General features: G+C 47.4%; 1 protein-coding gene across 1 annotated transcript; it reads right to left on the bottom strand.

Moving 5' to 3' along the window:
- Positions 1 to 46: 46 nt before the first annotated feature.
- Positions 47 to 17,132, bottom strand: LOC118779017 (nuclear receptor coactivator 6-like). Its single transcript, XM_036530840.1, has 16 exons — positions 16,835 to 17,132; positions 14,635 to 14,918; positions 13,529 to 13,684; positions 13,009 to 13,131; positions 11,744 to 11,860; positions 10,617 to 11,396; positions 10,119 to 10,262; positions 8,611 to 9,844; positions 7,694 to 7,818; positions 4,066 to 7,314; positions 3,029 to 3,082; positions 2,851 to 2,904; positions 2,511 to 2,541; positions 1,544 to 1,585; positions 1,095 to 1,252; positions 47 to 596 (listed from the first exon to the last, which is right to left on the bottom strand). The coding sequence occupies exons 2-16, from the start codon at positions 14,885 to 14,887 to the stop codon at positions 544 to 546; spliced, it is 6,573 nt and encodes a 2,190-aa protein (XP_036386733.1). The 5' UTR covers positions 14,888 to 14,918; positions 16,835 to 17,132; the 3' UTR covers positions 47 to 543.
- Positions 17,133 to 20,716: the final 3,584 nt, after the last annotated feature.

The following is a 20,716-nucleotide window of genomic DNA, read 5'->3' on the forward strand; positions in this document are numbered from 1 at the left end:
AAATTTACTTTAAAAAATGGCCGAACACATACAGCAGATTTCCCCTTCCTATTTTTATTTGTGGTCTGTATGTACATTTTGTGTGCATGGTAGAACACCGTATCTGTATGGAACACAATTTCCTCATGAGAGGGCGCTGCTGCCCACGCTTATAAATTGGCTACTTAATGTCCGGGCAGAGAAAAAACTACAACACCGTTCACAGTTCCATTTCAACATTGAAAAGAGCGGTAGAAAATTTAATTCAGCTTTGCGACAAAATTATACAAAGGCCTGAGGCATTTTCATGATCAGGTGCCTGAACATTATTTTTCCAGCATTTAAAGAACACACTCACACACAAAATTGAAACCCTTCGAAGTAAAAAAAAAAAAAAAAAAAAAACCTCACATTGCTGTGGGAAACAAGCACAAATGTCATCACTCTTCTTGAAACAAAACTGTACGCAAAATAGTTACACAATTAGTCCATCCATTTAACAATCTAGGTCAAAGGCTGACAGAGCAGGGACATTGTACAGCTTGTAGGTCAACAGTGCAGGGCTCATTTTGACTTCCGTCTCTTAGCCTGGGTGGGGCTGGCACTGGAGTTGGTGTCTGCAAAATCAAGTGAGGAGACAGCCATCATGAAGGAGATACTGACACAGAGACAAAAGCCATGGAGAAACTTGACTGATGGATATAACCTTGCTCAAGTGTAGAAACATCTGTCTCTCCCCTACCGCTGTGAGACTGTATGAGCATGTGAACACGTGTATGTATCTGAGTGTGTGTCAGTGTTTGTGTACGTGTAAATGCATGAGTGCTTGAGTGAATGTGCAAATGCATGTATGTGAGTGTTGGTACACATGCATGTGCATGCATGAGCATATATACATATGTGTGAGTGTGTATTATGTCCATGCATATGTACAGGTTTGACTGTATGTGTATATGTGTGTGTTTGGGTGTTTGAATGTAAATGCATGTGAGTGCATGTGAATGGGTGCGAGAGCGTAGGTATCAGTGCATGTAAATGCGTACATATGCATAAGTGTAAATGTTTGAGTGCTAATGTACAAGTTTGAGTGTGAGGGTACGGGCTGGTCTCTGTACCTTTGCCAGCAGTGGTGATGGCGGAGGCAGAGCCTGGCCTGGTGGCTCGCTTCCTCTGCCCGTTCTCTGCAGACTCGCCCCCCTCCTCCGGTTCCTTCTCTGCTCGTGAGGCACGTCTGCCTGGACCCTTCGCCCGCTCTGGGACCGCCCTGTCCTCCCTGAGAAACACAACAAGGACAAGGGGGGGACAAACATGTGGCAGATGCAGCCATTAACCACAGCAAGAAAGCAATGGGGCCAGCTTGTGCCTGTGTCTTTTCTGGCTCTTTCTGCCTTTCTATTCTGTGGCAGACTCTCCATCTTCCCCCCTCCAGTTTCAGGAGGGGGTCCAGTCTCTGGTGACAGGGGGCTTCTTTTGGCTGCTTTTCTCCACTTAGCACAGATGATGTGTGGTATGACACAGCGGCGTGTGCGTGGACGCCCGAGGGCAGCACACGCACAGTACCTACCTTTGGGCAAGGCTGTTGGGTGCCTTTCGTTTCTTTAGGCATCTGTCACAGAAGTGGAGAAACAGCAGTGAACTGAGGCTGCATGGCATTTTTATGTGAGTAACTAACAACTTGTTCTCAACCCTATGATCTTCTGGCCTCTCCCAGGCCAGGGGCAGATGAGTGAGCTGCCATGGAGCTACCATGTGCCAGCAATGACTCACTGATTTGATTAAGTGTTGGCCTAAAAAATGCAAAGTATCACCACCTCTAACGTTATGCCAACATTTTGTGAAAAGAAAATTCTAGCAGTCCAACTGGTTAGTGGATATGAATGGTCAAATCTGCTCAGAACAGTGGCGAACGTTCACATTTGCTCGTAAACAAACTGGTTACTTCAATTGCTTTATTTCATGCACATTTGGATGTATCGGACCTTAATTTAACCAGAAAGGTCCACTGAGAACGCACTACTCATTAACAATAAGGGGGGCAGGCAGAGAAAGATGGTCTCAGGACAGGCCTAAGCCATCGGGGGGGGGGGTTAGCCCTTTGCAATTGTCGAAGAGCAACCGTAACTTATAAACCACCGTGACACTCTCCTTCCCTTCTATTGTTATCTCATTGGAAAGACTGCAAAACCAACTGATCAGTGTCCCTGCCACTGCACTGGGGTTAATGGTTTTTAACAGAGGGAAGACCGCCCCCTAGTGGGCCATTAAGACCACTTCCAACAGTAAACAGGCTTTCCAACTCCATCTCCCTTTAAATCAACCAAGTACTGTCCTGCTCAGTTTTAGCCATTCAGTCAGGGACGTGCCACAGGGGTATATGGCTGGAATTAAAGCATTAAGTGTCCAGGTTTAACCACAGCTGGATCTTTGGGAAATCATACATATAAAAGCTTTAAATATCCTTGGGCTGGATATCATCTCTGTGTCAGCAATCTTTCAGGGTCTTTTAACTTGACTTTCAGTGAACATCTTACCCCTGATCATTTTGAGGAACAGGTTCATTTCCTGTAAGAAACAAGCAAAAGAAAGACCATACAAGTTATTAATGATGACAACTTAGCTTCCTTCATTTTCTCCCAATGCATGTCATTTAATAAGGAATTACACTAAAATTCCTAACATCAATTCAAATTATGACGTTTCAATATTGATATTAACATGCATCTAAAAACTGGAGGAAGTCATGGAGGACCCAAAAGTGGCAGAGGCACAGCTATATAATCAATGGAGCAATTTATACAATCATGACACTGCCTTGTGTTTGTGTCTAGTAGTATTAATTTAAATCATTTTTATTACAGAGGAGAGACGTACCAGCTGTCTCCGCAGGCGGTCCCTCCTGTAGTGGGGTCTCAGATTGGACGGACACTGAAACAGGAAGTTCAGCAAACAGTTAACAGGGACATAACTGAAAAATCACGATTAAATATCAAGCCTCCACAATTTTTGGTAATCTTGAGCTACAGAGCTGGCACAGTTAGAGGAGACGCACCAGCTGCCTCCCCAGGGGGTCCTTCCTGCAGTGGAGCTTCAGATTGTACGGACACTGAAACAGGAAGTTCAGCTCAGTTAACAGGTACATGGCCGAGAAATAAAAATTCAACCTCAAACACGCAAACTGTCTACAGACAGCGAACAATTAGCAGTTGCACATTTTAAGAGGCAGCAAACACTCCAAAATGATACATTTTAATAATTTAATTTGATTGTGATTAGGTATGTAATTTCAGTAAGGCAATATTTGAATTCAGTCTGCAGTTGGTTATTTAACATTAAATATTGGTATGGCGTGTGTTCAATCAGGGATCGGGGAAGAGCAATATGATCTCAAAAAAAAGAATAACAGTAATTCAAAGAACATTATACAAGGCATCATGGGAAAATGTTCAGTAATGTCGTTTATAATGTACCATAAGCACAAAATTAGTTTACTCAGTTGTGACAAGCAGGGAACATTTAATACACTGATGACAAATTTAGCCTGCATAGAGGCCTTGTAGATTGCTGGATTCAAAATTAATGGTAACAATGTCACAAATGATCAAACAATGGAGTCCTCCTTCAGCTGAAGACCCTCTTTGTGTATCTTTCCAGCATTGGAACCTGTCCAGGCTATACTTTGGCTCCCAGAAGCAGGGCATATCAAAAGCTTAGCTACTGTTTAGCTTAGAGAGCTTTTCACCTGGAGCAAAGTGTAACATACTGACATACATCCGTGTAAGGCTAAATATGTGGTGAAATTTTGTATAGCTCCTGTGGTTGTTTTGTGAGATAAAGGTTTTCTTCAACGTCATTTCAAGGACTACATCATGTATACACTTGTATCATACTGGTACTATCCTTATCTTGACATTGTCTTTAAGCTTTGACACTGATGTGCTAAATGCTATTCTGGGCAGATGCCCTTCCTCTAGCAGTTCTTAGGCACCATTTGTATCCTGCTAAAAGGGCCTTGTAAGACGGACTAGATAAGACAAAGAAGAAGCAGCACGAACAAAAAGGACCTCGACTTGATCACCATGAGCTCACCTGCAAGGCCCGTGGTTTCAGACACATTGCTGTGAGCTGGCAGGCCGGTATCCACCCCTGCAGGGGGGTTCTGGTCTTCAGGTGCAGATGGTGCGGTTGGGGGGCCTCCTGGGGTGTCTGCTGGTGCTGCTGGAAAAGTATGAGGTGGGGCAGGAGCCAGGACAGGGAGAGGGGAGGAGATGGGAGGGACAGGGATGGGGGAGGGCATGGTCGGGGCTGTAGGAGGAGACGAAATGGGTGGAGTAGGATTTTTTAGAGGGGCGGGGGGCTGGTTTAGGTCCAAGGCCTCTGTGGGGCCAGCTATCAGGGGAGAGCCCTGAGGCCGCGTGCTGTCGGGTATCTGCTCTGGCTGTGATGCAACAGCGGCCTCTGGTGGCCGACCAGGGGAGGGGCCTTCTGTGTTCCTCAGAGGGTCTGCCACCATCACACCTGTACTGCTAGGGAGTGTCAAGCCCGGTCGCACCTTTGGCAAGGCCGCTGCATGGGGCAGAGGGCTCCTTTGGGTACACGGACCAGCAGCTCCTGGGCTGGGGCATGGAGGGGGTGATGCCATAGGCTGGGAGAAAGGGGATGAGGACGTCGCATAGGGGCGGGGTGATGGCTGGCCGGCGGGCAGGGTAGCGGCTGTTCTCTCAGCAGGGTTGCTGCTCTCCTGCTTTGGGGTTCCTGGGCGTTGCCATGCCAGTGGGGGCTGGGCACTGAGTGGCTGAGTAGGTGTAGCCTGGATAAACCCTGCCCCTACACGACCAGACTGGCCATGTGGTATGTGGGCAGGGGAGGGCTGGGTGGTCGTCATAACAGCAGGGGCTGGGGATCTGGCTGGAGTGTGAACTGCTCCCCCCACCGCTGTGAGGGGCTCTGTCACAGTGCTGGAGCTGGATGGCACAGAGGTGACAGGTGACTGAAAGACTGCACTAACGGCCATGGGGGCAGTGACGATCTGGGCAGGAGGGGCGCCAGAAGCAGCCGGAGAGGAGGTCGGCAGCCTTTCTAGGGGTTGAGTGTTCTTATTTGGAGCAGACACTGCCATGGAAACCTGAGCAGAGCCTACATGGGGCGACATGCCAGGGGAGGAGCCAACGGGGCTGGAGGTGGTGAAAACAGCCACCTGACTGGCGGGGCTGGTGACTGTGGAGCAGGAGGAACTTTGTTTGGGCAGGACTACAGAGGCATTAGCTGCAGAGTTTGGACCAATTCCTGAGTTGCTGCTGACACTAACGCTCGTGTGAGGACTTGGTCCGAGACTGGCACCAGGGTCGAGTTTGGGACTCGGAGCAGACATGAGGCTGGGCTTGTGCTCCGGGTTGCTGGAATTCAGAGGGACGCTGGTGTCGGAGCCCTGCAGAATGCTGCTCTCCCTCTGACCCTGGCCTCCTTGCAACGCCCCATTCCGAGCGGTCTCCGGGGACACGCTGGGTAACCCCGACCCATCTAGAAGCTGGCTCAGAGAGGTGGGGGCCTGGCTGAGGATGGGAGTGTGAGAGGGCTTCAGGTCCTGAGCGGGGACGGTCTCAACCACAGCAGCGCCCTGCCGCGCTGTATCCTCCACGGCATCCCTCTCTGGCAGGACACGAGGACCGTGTGCCTCTCCCTGGGGTCGTGGCAGCGGTACTAGCTGCTGCTCGGTGGGCCCTCCTGGAACATCCTGGCCTGCTTCGGCAGGGTTGTTGTGGACACCCTGCATGCCCTGGAAGGGGTGCTGAACTCTCTGCGCTTCCAGGGGTACCGGTGGCGTGGCCCCAGGACAGGGGAGAGCCGGAGAGGGGCTTGCCGTTACGTTTTGAGGCGGCTGATGAGACGGAGAAGCAAGGGTAGCTTTGGCCCCCTTCTGCCTGCCTGGGCTAGGGGTCATCTTCCGGCTGGACGCGGGGCTGGACCGTCGGCTGTTGCTGGGGCTAGCTCTTTTTACAGGGCCTCCTCCGACGGGCTGCTTCTCAGCTTTGCCGGCCATGGGCCCAGAGCTGCCGCTCGAGGGGAGGGTCTGCTGACCGCCACCGCTACCGCTGTGATTGAGAGATGTCAGACTGGGTGGGGCCTGGCCAATAGCCTTCAGGGTGGTGGGGTTGAGGCCCTGCTGGTCAAAGCCTCGGTTCAGGCTGGGCTGCCTAGGGGGCAGCGGGATGTTGATCTGCGGGGGAAAGAGGCCAGCGATTGAGGCATTCAGACGCTCGGGCGAGAGGCTGATCTCCGAGGGCTCCGTGCTGGGCGGGCGGTTGGTGGGCGTGACCGGATGGTGGTACGGCCTGGGACTGGCCCGGTTGGGGGTCTTGGGGCGGGAGCTCTGCGGGGTGGAGGGGGCGCTGGGGAAGTGGAGGCCGTGGGACGGCGGCATGGGCCCCGCTTGCTGGGGCTGGGGGCTGGGCCCCTGGTGAGGCGGGACGGGCGAGGGGCCTGGCTTCATCAGGTGTGGACTGGGACCTTGGTTACTCATCAGTCCCGGTGCACCGGTCCCCACCGGGTGACTCATCTCGTGAGCCGGCCGGTCCTGCAGGGCGTGCACTCCGGAGATGTCCTCGGCACTCGGCAGTGCGCCCCCTTGTGGTGACTCGGGAAGCGGCATCCTCCTGGCAGGTCCACCCAGCTGTGGGTTCACCATGAGAGGGACCCCCCGGAGCTTGTCCGGGGAAGGCGGGACACCAGATGAGCCGTGCAGGTTGATCATCGCCGGCATGCTGCCTTGCTGTGAAACAGGCATCCTCTGAGCTTCCGTAGGGGTCACCGGTCCCCTGGGAGGCTGACCTGTCTGTGCGAGTGGCATTCTGTTCTTAGCCTGTTCCTGCTGCTTCATGAGCCTCATCATCATCTGCTGCTGTTGGTGCTGGTGCTGGTGATGCTGCTGGTGCTGTGGTTGCTGTAGTTGCTGCTGTTGTAACTGGTGCAGATGGAGCTGTGTCTGGCCCTGCGGCATCACCCCTGCCTGGCCCTGCATCTGCTGGTGCTGCTGTTGCTGCTGTTGTTGCTGTTGGAGCTGGTGGTGTTGTTGAAGCTGCTGCTGTTGAAGCTGTTGATGCTGCTGCTGATGCTGGAGCTGTTGCTGTTGTAGCTGCTGCTGCTGCTGCTGTTGTTGTTGCTGTTGAAGATGTTGCTGTTGGAGCTGCTGTTGCTGCTGCTGCTGCTGCTGTTGGAGCTGTTGCTGCTGGAATTGTTGCTGGTGCTGCTGTTGCTGTTGCTGTTGTTGTTGCTGCTGCTGTGTGAACTGAACAGGCATCTGCTGTGGCAACCTTTGTTCTCCCAGATGACCAGGAAACCCTTCAACAGATGAAATTATATTTCAAAATCCACATATATATTGTGGGCTGCAGTGTAGCACAAGGCTCATAAGCCACACTGGGGCACTGCTACTGTACTCTTAGGCAAGGTACTTAACCCAGAATTGCCTTAGTAAATATCCAGCTGCACAAATGGGTAACATATACAAACTGTAACCTATGTAAATCACTCTGGATAAGAGCATCTGCTAAATGACAACAATGTAATGAAACCTTTTTGTAGACTACTAAACTAGATGAAGTGCAGCAGAGGTCTGCAAATGCTGTCATCAAATGAGCAAACTTTGTAATAAAGAAAAAAATTAATCGTCCCTCATGTTTCCTGAGGAACAACCCATAATTCTTTACGCGTCTCTCACCTGAAGACCTGCTGCTAAAGTCAGGTGGTTTTGCCGTGGCGGGGTCTGTTCCACCTCCCTGAACGGCACTCAGGCCCTGCATCTCTGGGTCGTCCATACTGGGGGGTCGAACATCCGCGAGACCACTGTGCACACAAAGTCAGAAACACTCCACCACCATTCCCCAAACATCAGCTTCTAGCAATCACTTGGACATAGTCTGTTTACTAGTGACTGACAGGTAAGATGACTTCCTCGCTGGGTTGGGCAGCCATGCACCACCAATCACTGAGTGACCTGCACCAATCATGAGGCCATCTACAACACACACTCTCCACTTGCTGAAATCAGCCCAGAAGATTCATTCATTTTAAACTGAGAAACATACATTTTTAATGGTTTAGAACTCACTGGAATGCACCCTTGATAAGAATAATATATATAATATATATATATATATATATATAAATGTAACAGTTTCAGGTAGCCATGAGACATGTTGCACATCAGTTTAAACCAAACTGCTCTTTTTGACCAATATACTTGCTTCTTTATTAGTTAAACAATAACTACTATGAACAGTACATCTAGGACATGAGTCTGTTCTTGACAGGCTGGGTGTTATTATTTACTGGTATAAGATGTATGCCAAGTGGGTGAAAAATAACCCATTATATGAAGGACACACCTGCATATGAGCAAAGTATCAAGCCTCTTGAGTTATCCAGATGTAACCAACACCACTTACACAGAGCACCCATCTATCATGGTCTTTATAATGCTTATCTATTGCCCTATCTGTTTAACACTTAGACAAGACAGCATCTTAAGGTGGTAACCTTTATATGAGGTCAAAGCAATATCAATGTTTTATGTCCTACATTTTATAACTGAAAACCTGGTTTGGCACGCCTAACCCTTACCTGAGCACCCCTTACCTAAGCATGTCCTCAGGCTGAGGTCCTGACGTGCCGCCGTTTCCGTTGGCCTTCTTCTTCCGTGGTGGCTTCTTCTTCTTGGGTTTGGCCTGGGCGGCAGCAACCTGCTTCCCCCCGGCGCCGAACTGGCTCGCCGAGATGTCGCTCTGCAGGAGATTGACCAGCAGGGGACTGGTGAGTGTGACATCCTTGTTGCCAGGGAAACCACCAGTCTGCACACAGGGGCCACCCATGGCCATCTGGCTGGGAAACTGTGGGTTAAAGGGCAATCCATGACCAGGGAAGTGGCCGTTGCCAACTTGCATGCCCACAGCCATCCCCTGCTGTTGCTGCTGCTGCTGCACCTGGATGTCAGGGATCAGCTGGTGCAGAGGCATATCCCCTGCACCTCCGCCAGCCTCACCCAGCTGCTGCTGCTGCTGCTGCTGGAGGTGTACCTGCTGGATCATCTGCTGCTGTTGGCTTTGCTGCTGAAGCTGCTGGTTTTGCTGTTGAAGCTGCTGGTTTTGCTGTTGAAGCTGCTGATTCTGCTGTTGAAGCTGCTGCTGCTGAACTAAATGATGGCCTCCCGGAAGCCTCACCTGAGGCCCATGCAGGCCCAGGGCTTGGCCAGGACTGCTGCTCACAGGAAGCACCTGAGCTTGTTGCCCTTGCTGCTGAGGCTGCTGGGTAGTGGGAGGCTGGAACTGGACCAGGTTGCCCTGCACATTCGGCGAGGGGCCCCGCATCATCTGCCCCTGCAGGACCCCTGGCTGACCTTTGGACCCAAAGCCCTGCTTGTTTCCTTGCATCTGATTGGCCATCATTTGCTCCATCATGGCATTCTGCTGCAGCTGCTGCTGCTGCATGGTCACCTGGTGGCTCTGGTTGGCGAGGAGAGGCCCCTGTCCCTGCATCATTGCCTGGCCCTGCTGGGGCATCATCTGCCTGGGGGGGGCCATCCCCCTCTGAGGATTCTGGACGCCCCCAATCATCTGTCCCGGGTTTACCATCTGGGGCCTGGCAAGGGCAGCCTGGCCTCCACCTGGTGGGCCCTGCACCACCTGTCCTGGGGCGGATGAGACAGGCTGGTGCTGGACGCCCATCATCTGGGCCTGTACCATGCCAGCCCCACCAGTGGCCCCTGTGGGCTGGCTGGTCATCCCGGCATGAGGCCCTGACACGCTGCCCAGATTAACGCTGGCCTGACCATGGGAGCCTTGCTGCTGGTGGTTCAGGGCTGAGGGCTGAACCCCTGAAACCAAATATCAACAGATTAATTCAATCAAAGTATCCTGGGTGACAAGCTTACAGTTTCTACAGCTAATGTTTCTGTGCTTCAGTGACCCATGAACACAGCAGGATATTTTCTGGAGCAACAGAACTAGAAGTCATGGTGTAATATATGGGAGTTTTTAATGAGCTAAACAGATAAAAGCTAGAAACAGTATTCTGGTGTTTCTTCAGTTTCTCTTAAAACAGCACGTGAGCAAACCCCTCCCCTGCCAGCCCCATACAGAAACAGATACCTGCATGCTGCATGCTCTGGCTGTTCTGCAGCTGGGGGTTGGTGCCAGGCCCGGGAATGGATGCAGTGCTGGTCACCTGACCCTGCATTAAGTTCTGACTGGCTTGCACGTTGGGGAACCCCATGGGCATACGCTTGGGCATGCCTGCAAAAACAGTTGACAGTTTACTGCGTTATTTTTGTGCAGTGCTCCAAAAATGTGACATATTGCAACAACAACAAAGGAAAGGTTTACAAAAAGAAGGCAAGATGAAGTGAAATTTAGTCTGTATCAGGTCATCCTGATGGAGTTAAGGAGTTAAGGTATGCCCTGTTTACCATTCATCTAAATCTAAATCTCCGTGGTTTTGTACCACTCTATGTATTTTTGGACTTTTTTGACAGTTTGACTGTTTGCTTTTGCGTTTGCTGCAGGGACATTCTTATAACAATAACAACAAAAAAAAAACACCAATAAAAAAAGTAGTAAAATGAGTGGAGCAAAGGGCAATAAGCATACCTCCCATCCCAGGCTGGGGGCCCTGGCCCTGTGGAGGCATTCCTACGATGCCGGGCTGCAGTTTGCCCTGCAGGGCCTGCTGGGGGAAGTTCTGCGGGGTTGCGGGCCGGGGGCCCAGCTGGCCCTGGTTCTGGCCCATCATCGGGGGTGTTCCGGGTGAGCCCTGCTGGAACGGAGAGGGCGAGGACGAGGATGCGGGGGACTTGGCGGCCGGGTGACCCTGGGGAGTCGTGGAGGGTGGCTGAGGAGGTGGTGCCCTTGGGCCAGCCACACCCGATGGCGGTCCCGGGAGGCCCTTGGGCTGGGGGGCTGCGAATTGGGTGGCACCCAGCTGCTGCTGCTGCTGTTGCTGCTGCTGCCCCATGGCAGCGAAGGCCTGGCTTGCCTGCTGGCTGCCAAAGGGGTAGGGAGGTGGAGGGTGATTGGGCACCTGGACCGTTGCCAGCGAGGGGCGTGGTGCCATCTGAGTTTGGGGGAGCCCCTTCCTCCAGGCAGGGCCCATGGGTCCCTGGCCCAGAGGGGGCTGCAGGACACCAGAGGGGTGCTGGTTCCAGCCTGGTGGAACCGCCATCGGGTTTGAGGGGTTGAACGGAGCACGAGCGCCCCCTAGCTGCGCGTGCTGGGCCTGCTGCTGCTGGAGCTGCTGGAGGGTGGCAGGACTGAGCTGCCGGCCAGCCTGCATGGGGTGCCCCTGGGGTGGCAGCACCGTCGGGCCGTGGAGGGGCTGCTGCTGCTGCTGCTGGTGTGCAGCCATACCTGACAGCACTGGGTCCATCGAATCTGGAGGTCACATCATGAGAGGGTTACTTACTTTAGGGTACTACATTTTCACACCAGCTGAAACTGTTGATTGTGGCAGCACTTTGTCTGTATTCTGTATGGAACCTGTAACTGTAGCAATGTGTGTTACACTGATACATGTTCAGATGTGGTCTGACATCTAAGAGCGTCTTTCAACTGACAAAATATAACGTAGGGTCAATGATACTAATATACTTCTTTTTTTAATGCTTTTAACTTGCCGGAGGGTTGGCGCTAGGCCTGGGAATGTCTTTTGAGAAGTCCAAACTACTTTTGTTATCCTGGCTGTTTGATAGGCATACCAAGCCAATCAGCAAGCTGCTTACCTGCATGTGTGGGAGGTCGAGGGGCCCTTGTCTGAGCCTGCCCACTGACCCCAGGAGCTGCCATACCAGGCCCTGAGTTAGCCATCATCGCCAAGGGGTTGTTCATCCGCAGGCCACCTGCTAGAGAGGATGAATTCCACCATCAAAATAAAAAAAATGATATTTCATGTGCATTTTAAAATACAGATAAACCTGGGTAACATCCTTCCTTACGATCCACTGCTGACTTATGTCATGTCTAAAAGGCGTGAGGAAACCCTCTATACTGAATTAACTCCATCAACACTAAAACTCTCTTACTATCCCCCATGCAAAGTAGCAAAGTAAATCTGTACTGTCCATATCTGTATCATTGTAAGCGCTTCTTTAGTACTATCTTCTTGTCCTTCTCAATGGGAAATCAAATGGCACAGGCCTCAAACACCTCTCATCAAGGCTTCTTTGAGTACTGTAAGAACTGGCTGTGTTATTGTTGACAAAAAAAATTAGCAAATGTAATTTTGGGAAATGGCCACTAACAACAGAGCCACTCATTTGCACCTAATTACAGAGCAGTAATAGCATCATTACAGTAAGGGCAGACATTTGTTGGCTCAAGAATGTACAGAAAGCAAATCTTGTAGAGTGGTGAAAGAATATCCTATTTTTATAATGTAAAAAGTAAACAGGTTTAGTGTTTGCATATGCAGAGTGTTCTCCAGAGCCTCAGCCTAACTTCCTCTGCTTCAGAAGTTTAACACTGACAACACTGTCAGCTATGTCTGCCTGTTGCATCCTAATTTTCTACAATACAACAAAATGGACAGATTCCCACTCAAAGTTTATCTTTGGCTGCTGTTAGGGGATTGAGGGGAAGCGTGCCACTATTTTCCACACCAGCATAGGAGGGGATTTTGTGTTTTGTTATCCTCTCAACAGCTTTGGTGTGATGTTTTATTAATGGGATATACCCCTGTCACAGAACAAGCATTACTCAACCACATCTCGTTGATCCTACTTGTGTCACTCTCTCATCACTGCCTTTGCTTTCACATCATATCTGCTATAAAGTACATTGTTTCCGTGAAGAGCTTATGTGACATTTTCTGTGTCAAAGGTGCTGTATCAAAACTGGATGGGAAGTTTATTACTACAATGTGGTACAATCAGCAATTTGTCTACAGAGAGCAATGAAAAATAAAAGAGTACTGGCATGGACAAAAACTAACATTCAAAAAATTCAAAAGTTCAGAGTATGCATGGAGCATCATAATGCAACGCCCTACCTGGACCCGGCTGCACTGGAAAACCTCCATCCATCTTCATGCTACTGGTAGCTCCCATTGGTCCATTCACTCTGACCTCCTGGCCGCTGCTCTGCCCCATTGCAATATTAATAGCACTTTCTCCTGAACACAGAGGACAGTGCAACATTAGTTTTCATCATATAGTTGAAAATTCGAATTACTTCTGCATCCACAACACTTGCATTGCAAATTCACATGCTACTTCCAACTAACAATAAGAGAGCAAATGGCAAACTCCTTCCTAAACAGCTGTTACTCTGTAGTAACAGCTGTAGTTGCACAAATACCCTAACACTGCAGCAATTACACTAAATAAGATAATGCAAAAAGTCATTTCAACATATATGTAAACATATTTCCAAACATCTTTTCTGCCCCACAGAGCAGCTGTCACCCATGGTGGCATTACTGTGAAGCTCACTTTAAGGGTGGAATAAATGACATTCACACACAGGCTGCAGTGTAGTGTAGTGTAGATGGTAATGGGCTGAGCGCTCACCCTCGATCTGCACTGACAGGATGCCCAGGTCGCGCAGCTGCTGCTGGTTATGCTGCGCCAGGATGCGCAGGCGCTCCGCAGCGTCCCGCGGGATGTTGAAGGTGACTCGCACGCTGTTCCACGGCTCCACGCGCCGCGGCTGCATTCTCTCAGCATCTGGCAGCAAAGAGAACAGGACAGCATTAAAAGCTGTGACACAAATGCCGTTCCTTTGACGGACAAAGCCTCTGGCTGCCACAGACAGCTACTATTCTTCTCCGTGGGAATCGGGTAGTTATAGACATAAACACAGGCAAAGGAACACTTTCAGTTCATGAACTACTACGACACCTTCTGGATTACCGCAGCTGGGACAAATAAGTGAAAGCCACCGTTTGTTCTTTTACTTCAATAACTGTGCTTTTTGTTTTTTTGTTTGTCTTTTCTCAAATAATAAAAACCTTTACAAATCGTTTACCATACGTATTATTGCCCTGGCTTTAGATAATCTACAATTTCTGGATAGCAAAAAGGTTGTAGAGGAAAACTTTTTTATAATTGCTATAATAACCATACATTTAGTATTAGTTTTACCAAATTCCCCATAACTGCAGGGACCTATTTTCAGGCACATCACCAGACAACCATGCGAAGGCCCTAACATCCACACTCCTACTTTAGCAGTGTAGCCTACACCTATCCTCGGAAGTAGACTTCTGTTCCCTTAGTTGACACTGCAGGACAACTCCTGCCTCTGACTGCCATGGACAAGCTGGTACTGGTTATTGTGAGCATCTCACCAAAGGTGCTGAGTTCAGTGCAATAACGTCTAACACAGAGTGGTGGACTGCCTGCTAAGAATAGGGTATATTTGCTCATTTGGGAACTGCATAAAGCTGATCACGCACATCTTGGCACTTATACATAACTAAGGCTGGAAGGTTGGAGAGGAAAAAAAAAGACACTGTAGTCCTAAACCCTGGGATTTTTCAATCTGATGAAATAAGGGCTCATTTAGGTACAGCCAGTATTAGCTCCCATTGCAGGACCTCTAACATGGCTGTGGGCCTCTCCACACCTTCTGAAACAGAAAGGACCCACAGACAGCTCTATCCACATGCTCTTACCAAGCTGCAGCATCTCTGGCATGCCATACAAGATGCGGTCCAGCTTCTCCTGGAAGTCTTTGTCCTCCATGTTTCCCCGGAATGCAACGAAGATAGTGGAGTCCTCCTCAGGACACTGACCCAATAGGGGGCCATTGCCGTGGTTGCTCTGGCGGCTGCTGCTGTCATCATCATCATCTTCCAATCCAGAATCCCGCTCTAGCTCAGTGTGGCCCACAGGAGTGGGCCATCCTGGACCTTGCCGGTGTGCCATTGGCCACCACACATGGGCACGCTCTCTCAACCTATCAGGAAGCACCACAGAGCAGGCCTCACAATGACAGAATACAGACAGGTACAAGGCTCTGTATGGGTACAATGTCCACAGCTACAGAGTACAATTCTACCAAGTATTAGAGAAAGCAGGATTTGAGAAACTGAAATAGACAACAGTCATTTTGTTTCATTTGCTCAATTATTCACAAAATGGTGTGTATAAAACCCCTGCAGGACATACAAAAACTTATTTTGTTAAAATCACTGGTGGTAGGCTATGTGAACATTTCAGTTATCTGAATGCTCAACCCTCCTCATAGCAGCCCACAGAGGGCTCCACTCCAATCCTCCCCCCTCCAAGAATCTCAATGTCACCTTCTAGGACAGCTCTCTTTCAGAGACTCAGAAATCCAGCTCTCTTCTGAACAACAAAAAGAGAATCTGACCATTCCTCACCACCCACTACTCAACCCCACTGCTGATGAAAGCCATTGTGCTATCCTTCTGGACTAGTGCAACTCGACTAGCGAACTCTGTCAGCACCACCAGAACACCTCCGCTCATTCAAGACATGTTCAACCCCTCAAATACTCCAATGTCTTGCCCCTACTCATCTCCGTCCACTGACTAATAACTGGAGCACATACTAAATTCAAGACCCTGTTACCTGAATCAATCAGACACTCTAGAGTAGAGCTCCTCCCTACCTGCAATCCATAATATATCCCCATGCACCTGCAGCACCACGCCATCCAACCTCTGGTCCCCTGGCAATTCCTAACTACCTGGATAATGCATTCCACACGCTACTGCTGCCGAATAATAATCCACATGCTCAATTTCAGATTGGTTCCCAGAACCAGGATGTTTCCTACGTCTGTAGTACAACCCTTGCCAAGAGGCAGAGAAGTGTATCACAGAAGCAGTGGTCCCATCAGTGTTAAAACCAAGTGTATAATACTGTTTAATAAGTTATCATCGTTCTTACAGTTGCTCTTACCTCTCTTTGTTCGGCCATTTCTATGAATTTATGAAAAATGTTTGCATGTGCTCCTAAAAAATTGTGTATATTTGTCAGACTGAGGCAGGCTTAAATTTCAGATGTTTTTTTATAATAATTATTGATTCTTTTACGCGCTTTTATCGCACGTTATGTTTTAGCTAGCTGGTACTGCGTGTTGAGGCCCTTATTTTGTAGCCCTTTCAACAGGCGCTTCATGCATTGACATTTAAACTACCAACGAATAAAAGCATATGCAAAATAAGTAAATAAATATATTAACAGCAAATGATGGCAACACAGGCATACATTCATGATTGATCTTCATCTGGCAAGACAGCTTATTATGCGTCAGTGAGTGACTGAATCCAGTTTAAATAGAAAAAAAATAATTGAAATGTTTTATGTCCTTTACATTGATTCGCTTTCATTTGTTTCGCTGGTTACATTTCAAACTGCTGGCAAACGCTAGCTTTAATTAAGCAAATAAAAGGAACAGCTACTCAGCTAACGCTAGGGCTCTACCTTGTCTAAATACAATACAATTCAACGATCTAGCTAGCCATCTAGCTCGCTGGACGGACAGATACCCTACATTTTTAACACTAGCCAGCTTGCACGCTAACTTAAAGCTTCGATACCGTTTCGTCTGAACAGAATTGCGTTCTCTACACCGCTAGCCATAACGGGCCCTAGGTTAAGAAGAGTAGATAGCAAGCTAACTCGCTAACCTATCTCCCCTGTTCGGCAAAGTAGTTAGTAGACTAGCATGGGTTGATGATCCCCAACCGGCTTCCTGACGGGCTACGGCACGGAAACCAGCCATCGAGCAAACTATCGTTCCTGCTATGTATGCAGATTAATGTCTAATCCTCTGTAATATTATTTCCTGATTTATGATATCAAGATATATATTCTGTTGGCAGGATACCCAAGCTGTCTTACCTTCTGCGATCACTCCATCCAGACACAACCACTCCTAAACACTAACAAAAACACAGACCAAGCAGCCGTGACAACACACGCAGGCTGGGAGGAAAGGGGATCCCAGTTTCGAGATTTTTTTCTTTTCCTATCTCCTTTTCTACGTATTCTCTTACAATTTGCTCATATCAGTTCACATGATGTGCATTAAATGCACACTGTATAAGGTGAGCTGCAAGAAGCGTCACACCGATTTTAAATATTATTTTTTCCTATGTACTCTACTTTCATTTCAGATACATTTCGTACTTTACGCAGAATGCTACTCTATTTTCGTACGATTGAACTAGCGCGAACTCAATTGGCTGCGCGTCGCTCGTAAATTCAGCAAGGACAGATACGGTTTGAGGGCAGCTGGACCAATCGTCGCGCTGCACTTTCAACCGCGACGCTGCTGATAGGCTTTGCATGACGTCACATTTATGTCGCCTGCCATTTTGTGGGTCATGTTTGACATCGGAAATATGACTGGTGCAGGTGCGATACAAGCTGCGTTACACCGTGGGCCATGCATGCATGTGTGGTCCAAGGGTGAAAAAAATAGAGCGGATGGTGAAATCAAACGGAGTTTCTCTTCCCCCCCCCACAATCCTAGCTATTCGACAGCACGAAGGAAAGAAAACCGATGAGTTAAGTCAGTGAAGACGATGCTCCGACTATTTTGTTCAAGGTAAGTTATACGAAGCAGAATGAATGTACTGCAGCAAAGAGTCTATTAGAATTATTGACGTTAATGAACAGTCGAATACAGCACGAACAACAAATATATTGGATCATGGACATCCAGTTACTGGATACTATGCAGAGAAACGTAATCCACAAGTCCTCATCAACCTTAAGAGGTTGCCCACGACTCGAGACAGCTGCAATATATTCAGTTTGCGCCACGGATCACAGGCAGTTCGAGCCTCATACTCAGCTACTACGGAACAATGTTAATAGATTAAAGGATTAAGACTGAAACTGCATTTGTGGAATTCGATTTTCTGAAACGAGACAAGTGTCTCATCTTTCAAGCGGACAGTAATATTATGATTGTGATGCAGTAAGACCCGATGAGTCTTTGCATGTGTTTTTATGTATTTTTAAATCTTGTTCACTCTCACCTTAAAGTCTGCGGTTGGGAAGACTTACCTTTACATTACTTAAAGATTTTTTTTTATTTATTATTATTTTTTTTTACAGTAGGAACAAATATCAACAATTAATTTATACACATTTAATATATAGTTATAAATGTATATCGTATAACTATAAATGTATATGATGCATATGAATAAATTATAAATGAATAATAATAAAGTAAAATTGCTTCTCATTCATCACATACACTTCTCAGGAATCATTCGATTTTGGTTAAACGTTTTCAGCACTGTTGGATCTGTTTGCTGTTGGGTCTGTTTGAGATGCACACATTTCATGTGACTGCCACTACAACACACCACAGAAGGACAACTACCTGGTGCTGATACTTGCATACACATCACTTGAGCTGAATTTTCTGTGTGTGATTTCAGATGGTTCTGATATAGTTTTAGTGGTAGATCCTTGGATAATCACAACCAATCACAATCAACAACCCCTTTCCATCAGCTGGGCTGATAACTATGTGCTGGATTGGTGTGGTCTAGAGCACAGATTTCCATTTAGTTCACCTAGGATAAATTCACAGGAAAATCTCCTGTGTTACAGTGTCCAAGATCCACAAGATATTTCATTAGCACAGAGGCCCTGTTCTACACTGGATCCTATGTCTGCTTTATTCAGCCTCAGACGGTAATACCTGATAATACTGCTGGTTCCAAGAACATGTTAAAACCTAGATTATTCTCAGGTTAACACAGTTATATTTCCTATCCAAGTAGATAAAATAAACTTGCTCTTTTACATTACATGCATTTTTTTGCTCTTCGTTTTATCTTTGGTTGCTGCCTCTGTGGGATGGAGGGGAACTTTTTCCTCACCAGCATTTGAGTATTTGGACCATATCATGTATATTTTTTTGTCAATGATTATGTCTTGATATATGTAATATGTTCCTGTGGGACATCTCATGAATGGTCCATATGGAATACAACTTGTGAAGCACTTTACCAGTTCTTTTGTTATGAGTGAGTTAAACTAATTGTGAGCTGTTGTGAGCTAATTGTGAGCTGTTTTTTTTCCAGAATTGTTACTTCATTAACAATTAACCCCAGACCAAGTCATAATCTATGATCCATAATCCATTCTGTTGAGTGCCTAACACATTGAATAAGTTAATTAATACTACAATAATTAAAATTTTATGACATTATTAACAGACATCATTATTCTAAATAATGTTCAGTTGCTCACTGTGTGGGTTTGTATAAATTAGAACTGTCTTTTTTTAAATGAAGTATTATTTTCCTGGTTCATGAAATATCAATGAACGTTTTCTTGCTTCAGTTTTACACCTGGTAAACCAGTGAACTAATGAATGGACTCGTGTATTGGCTTGACCCTTGGGTTGGAAACTGGCATTTGAGCCTTTCCCTCCCATGTTTGTTATTTCCTTCAGTTCAGTAGCTGCGTAAATAAGTAATGTGTAAAAACCAAGTTGCCATAACCTGGGTTATGATCATCCAAGCTATGAATACATTGTTTATTTGCTTAACAGATATTCTTATCCAAAGCAAGTTTGATAACTTATAGATTTGCAACTGGATCTCCTACTGAAGCAATTTGCATGAAGTGGCTTGCTCGCTCATGGGTTTATCTGCGCTGATCTTCCTGTACATGAAATCTGAAACCTTTGGGTTCCAAGCTCACCTCCATTAAATGCTAAACAATATTGACTGTCATGCTGTGTGTACTATGAAATGTTGGAATGTTGATGGCAGTTTCAGATAACACCCACACACGTCTCGTGTTCTTGTGGCTAAAGCAGAACCTAAAGGTAATGATGAAGTCCTGAGTGACCAAGGATACCCCCCTATCAAAACAGAGCCACAGGGCCAAACCCCCAAAGCATGAAGAATGTGAGCCAACAGTGTCATCCTGAGTCTTTATTGGCCTTTCTTTATCTGGTACCTGTACTTCAGAGTAGATGGAACTCTAGTTTTTGTGAGCTGCCATCCATTAAGAATTGACAACAAAAATAGGTACATTACAAATCCAAAATGTCAGGCAGATGCCAAAATTATACATCAGTCAAACTATGGCAGAATACATTTTTTTTTATTTTTCCTTCTTTTTTGTTGGAGGAAGGGATTAGCAGAGGGCTAAAATCAGTCAACAGATGCAGATCTCAAAACCTCTTATTTGCACTGGGTTTCAAACTGTGTTGATTTTGTTGTGTCTCTTACCACATTTTTGAGGGCTAAAAGTGAGGGGGGAATCCTCCCCCAGCATTTTACAAAAAACATTCACATGAAAACACAAGCATTTTTTATTTTTAATTGAAGTACTTGCCCTCCCTACCAACTGATTCTCATATCACTAGGTACTCACTAGCTACACATATCTTCACCTGCAGAGGGTGCTACCTGCCCATACCTCATCCCCAGCAGTAATGACTGTAACTCATATTTGGGGGGAGGGGGGTGTCTAGGTTGGGGTTCAGGGTGGGTTGGAGGAGAGCTGATCTTGGATCAGCTCTTCTTACCTCAGAAGCTCAGGAGCACAATTCAAAAGAGGCACAATGGTCTTGTGATCAACATTAAAAGGGGTTGAGGGCAGTGTTGCCAAATTGGTATTTTGGTTGCTAGATCTAGAGACCAGATCTTTTATCACACCCTAGTGATCTTTATATGCAGAAATTGTTCAGTTTTATTTCTCATTTTACCAAGTCATAAAAAGTGCATTTATGGATTAGGCATA

The sequence above is a fragment of the Megalops cyprinoides genome, chromosome 6 (assembly GCF_013368585.1).
Source record: "Megalops cyprinoides isolate fMegCyp1 chromosome 6, fMegCyp1.pri, whole genome shotgun sequence".
NCBI classification, from domain to species: Eukaryota; Metazoa; Chordata; class Actinopteri; order Elopiformes; family Megalopidae; genus Megalops; species Megalops cyprinoides.

Excerpts from the sequence above, each read along its gene's own strand:
- LOC118779017 (XM_036530840.1), bottom strand. The coding sequence starts at position 14,887 with ATGGCACACCGGCAAGGTCCAGGATGGCCCACTCCTGTGGGCCACACT. Across the intron at positions 9,845-10,118 it reads CCAGAGCATGCAGCATGCAG|GGGTTCAGCCCTCAGCCCTG; the intron begins GTATCTGTTTCT and ends ATTTGGTTTCAG. Across the intron at positions 7,315-7,693 it reads CTTTAGCAGCAGGTCTTCAG|GGTTTCCTGGTCATCTGGGA; the intron begins GTGAGAGACGCG and ends CATCTGTTGAAG.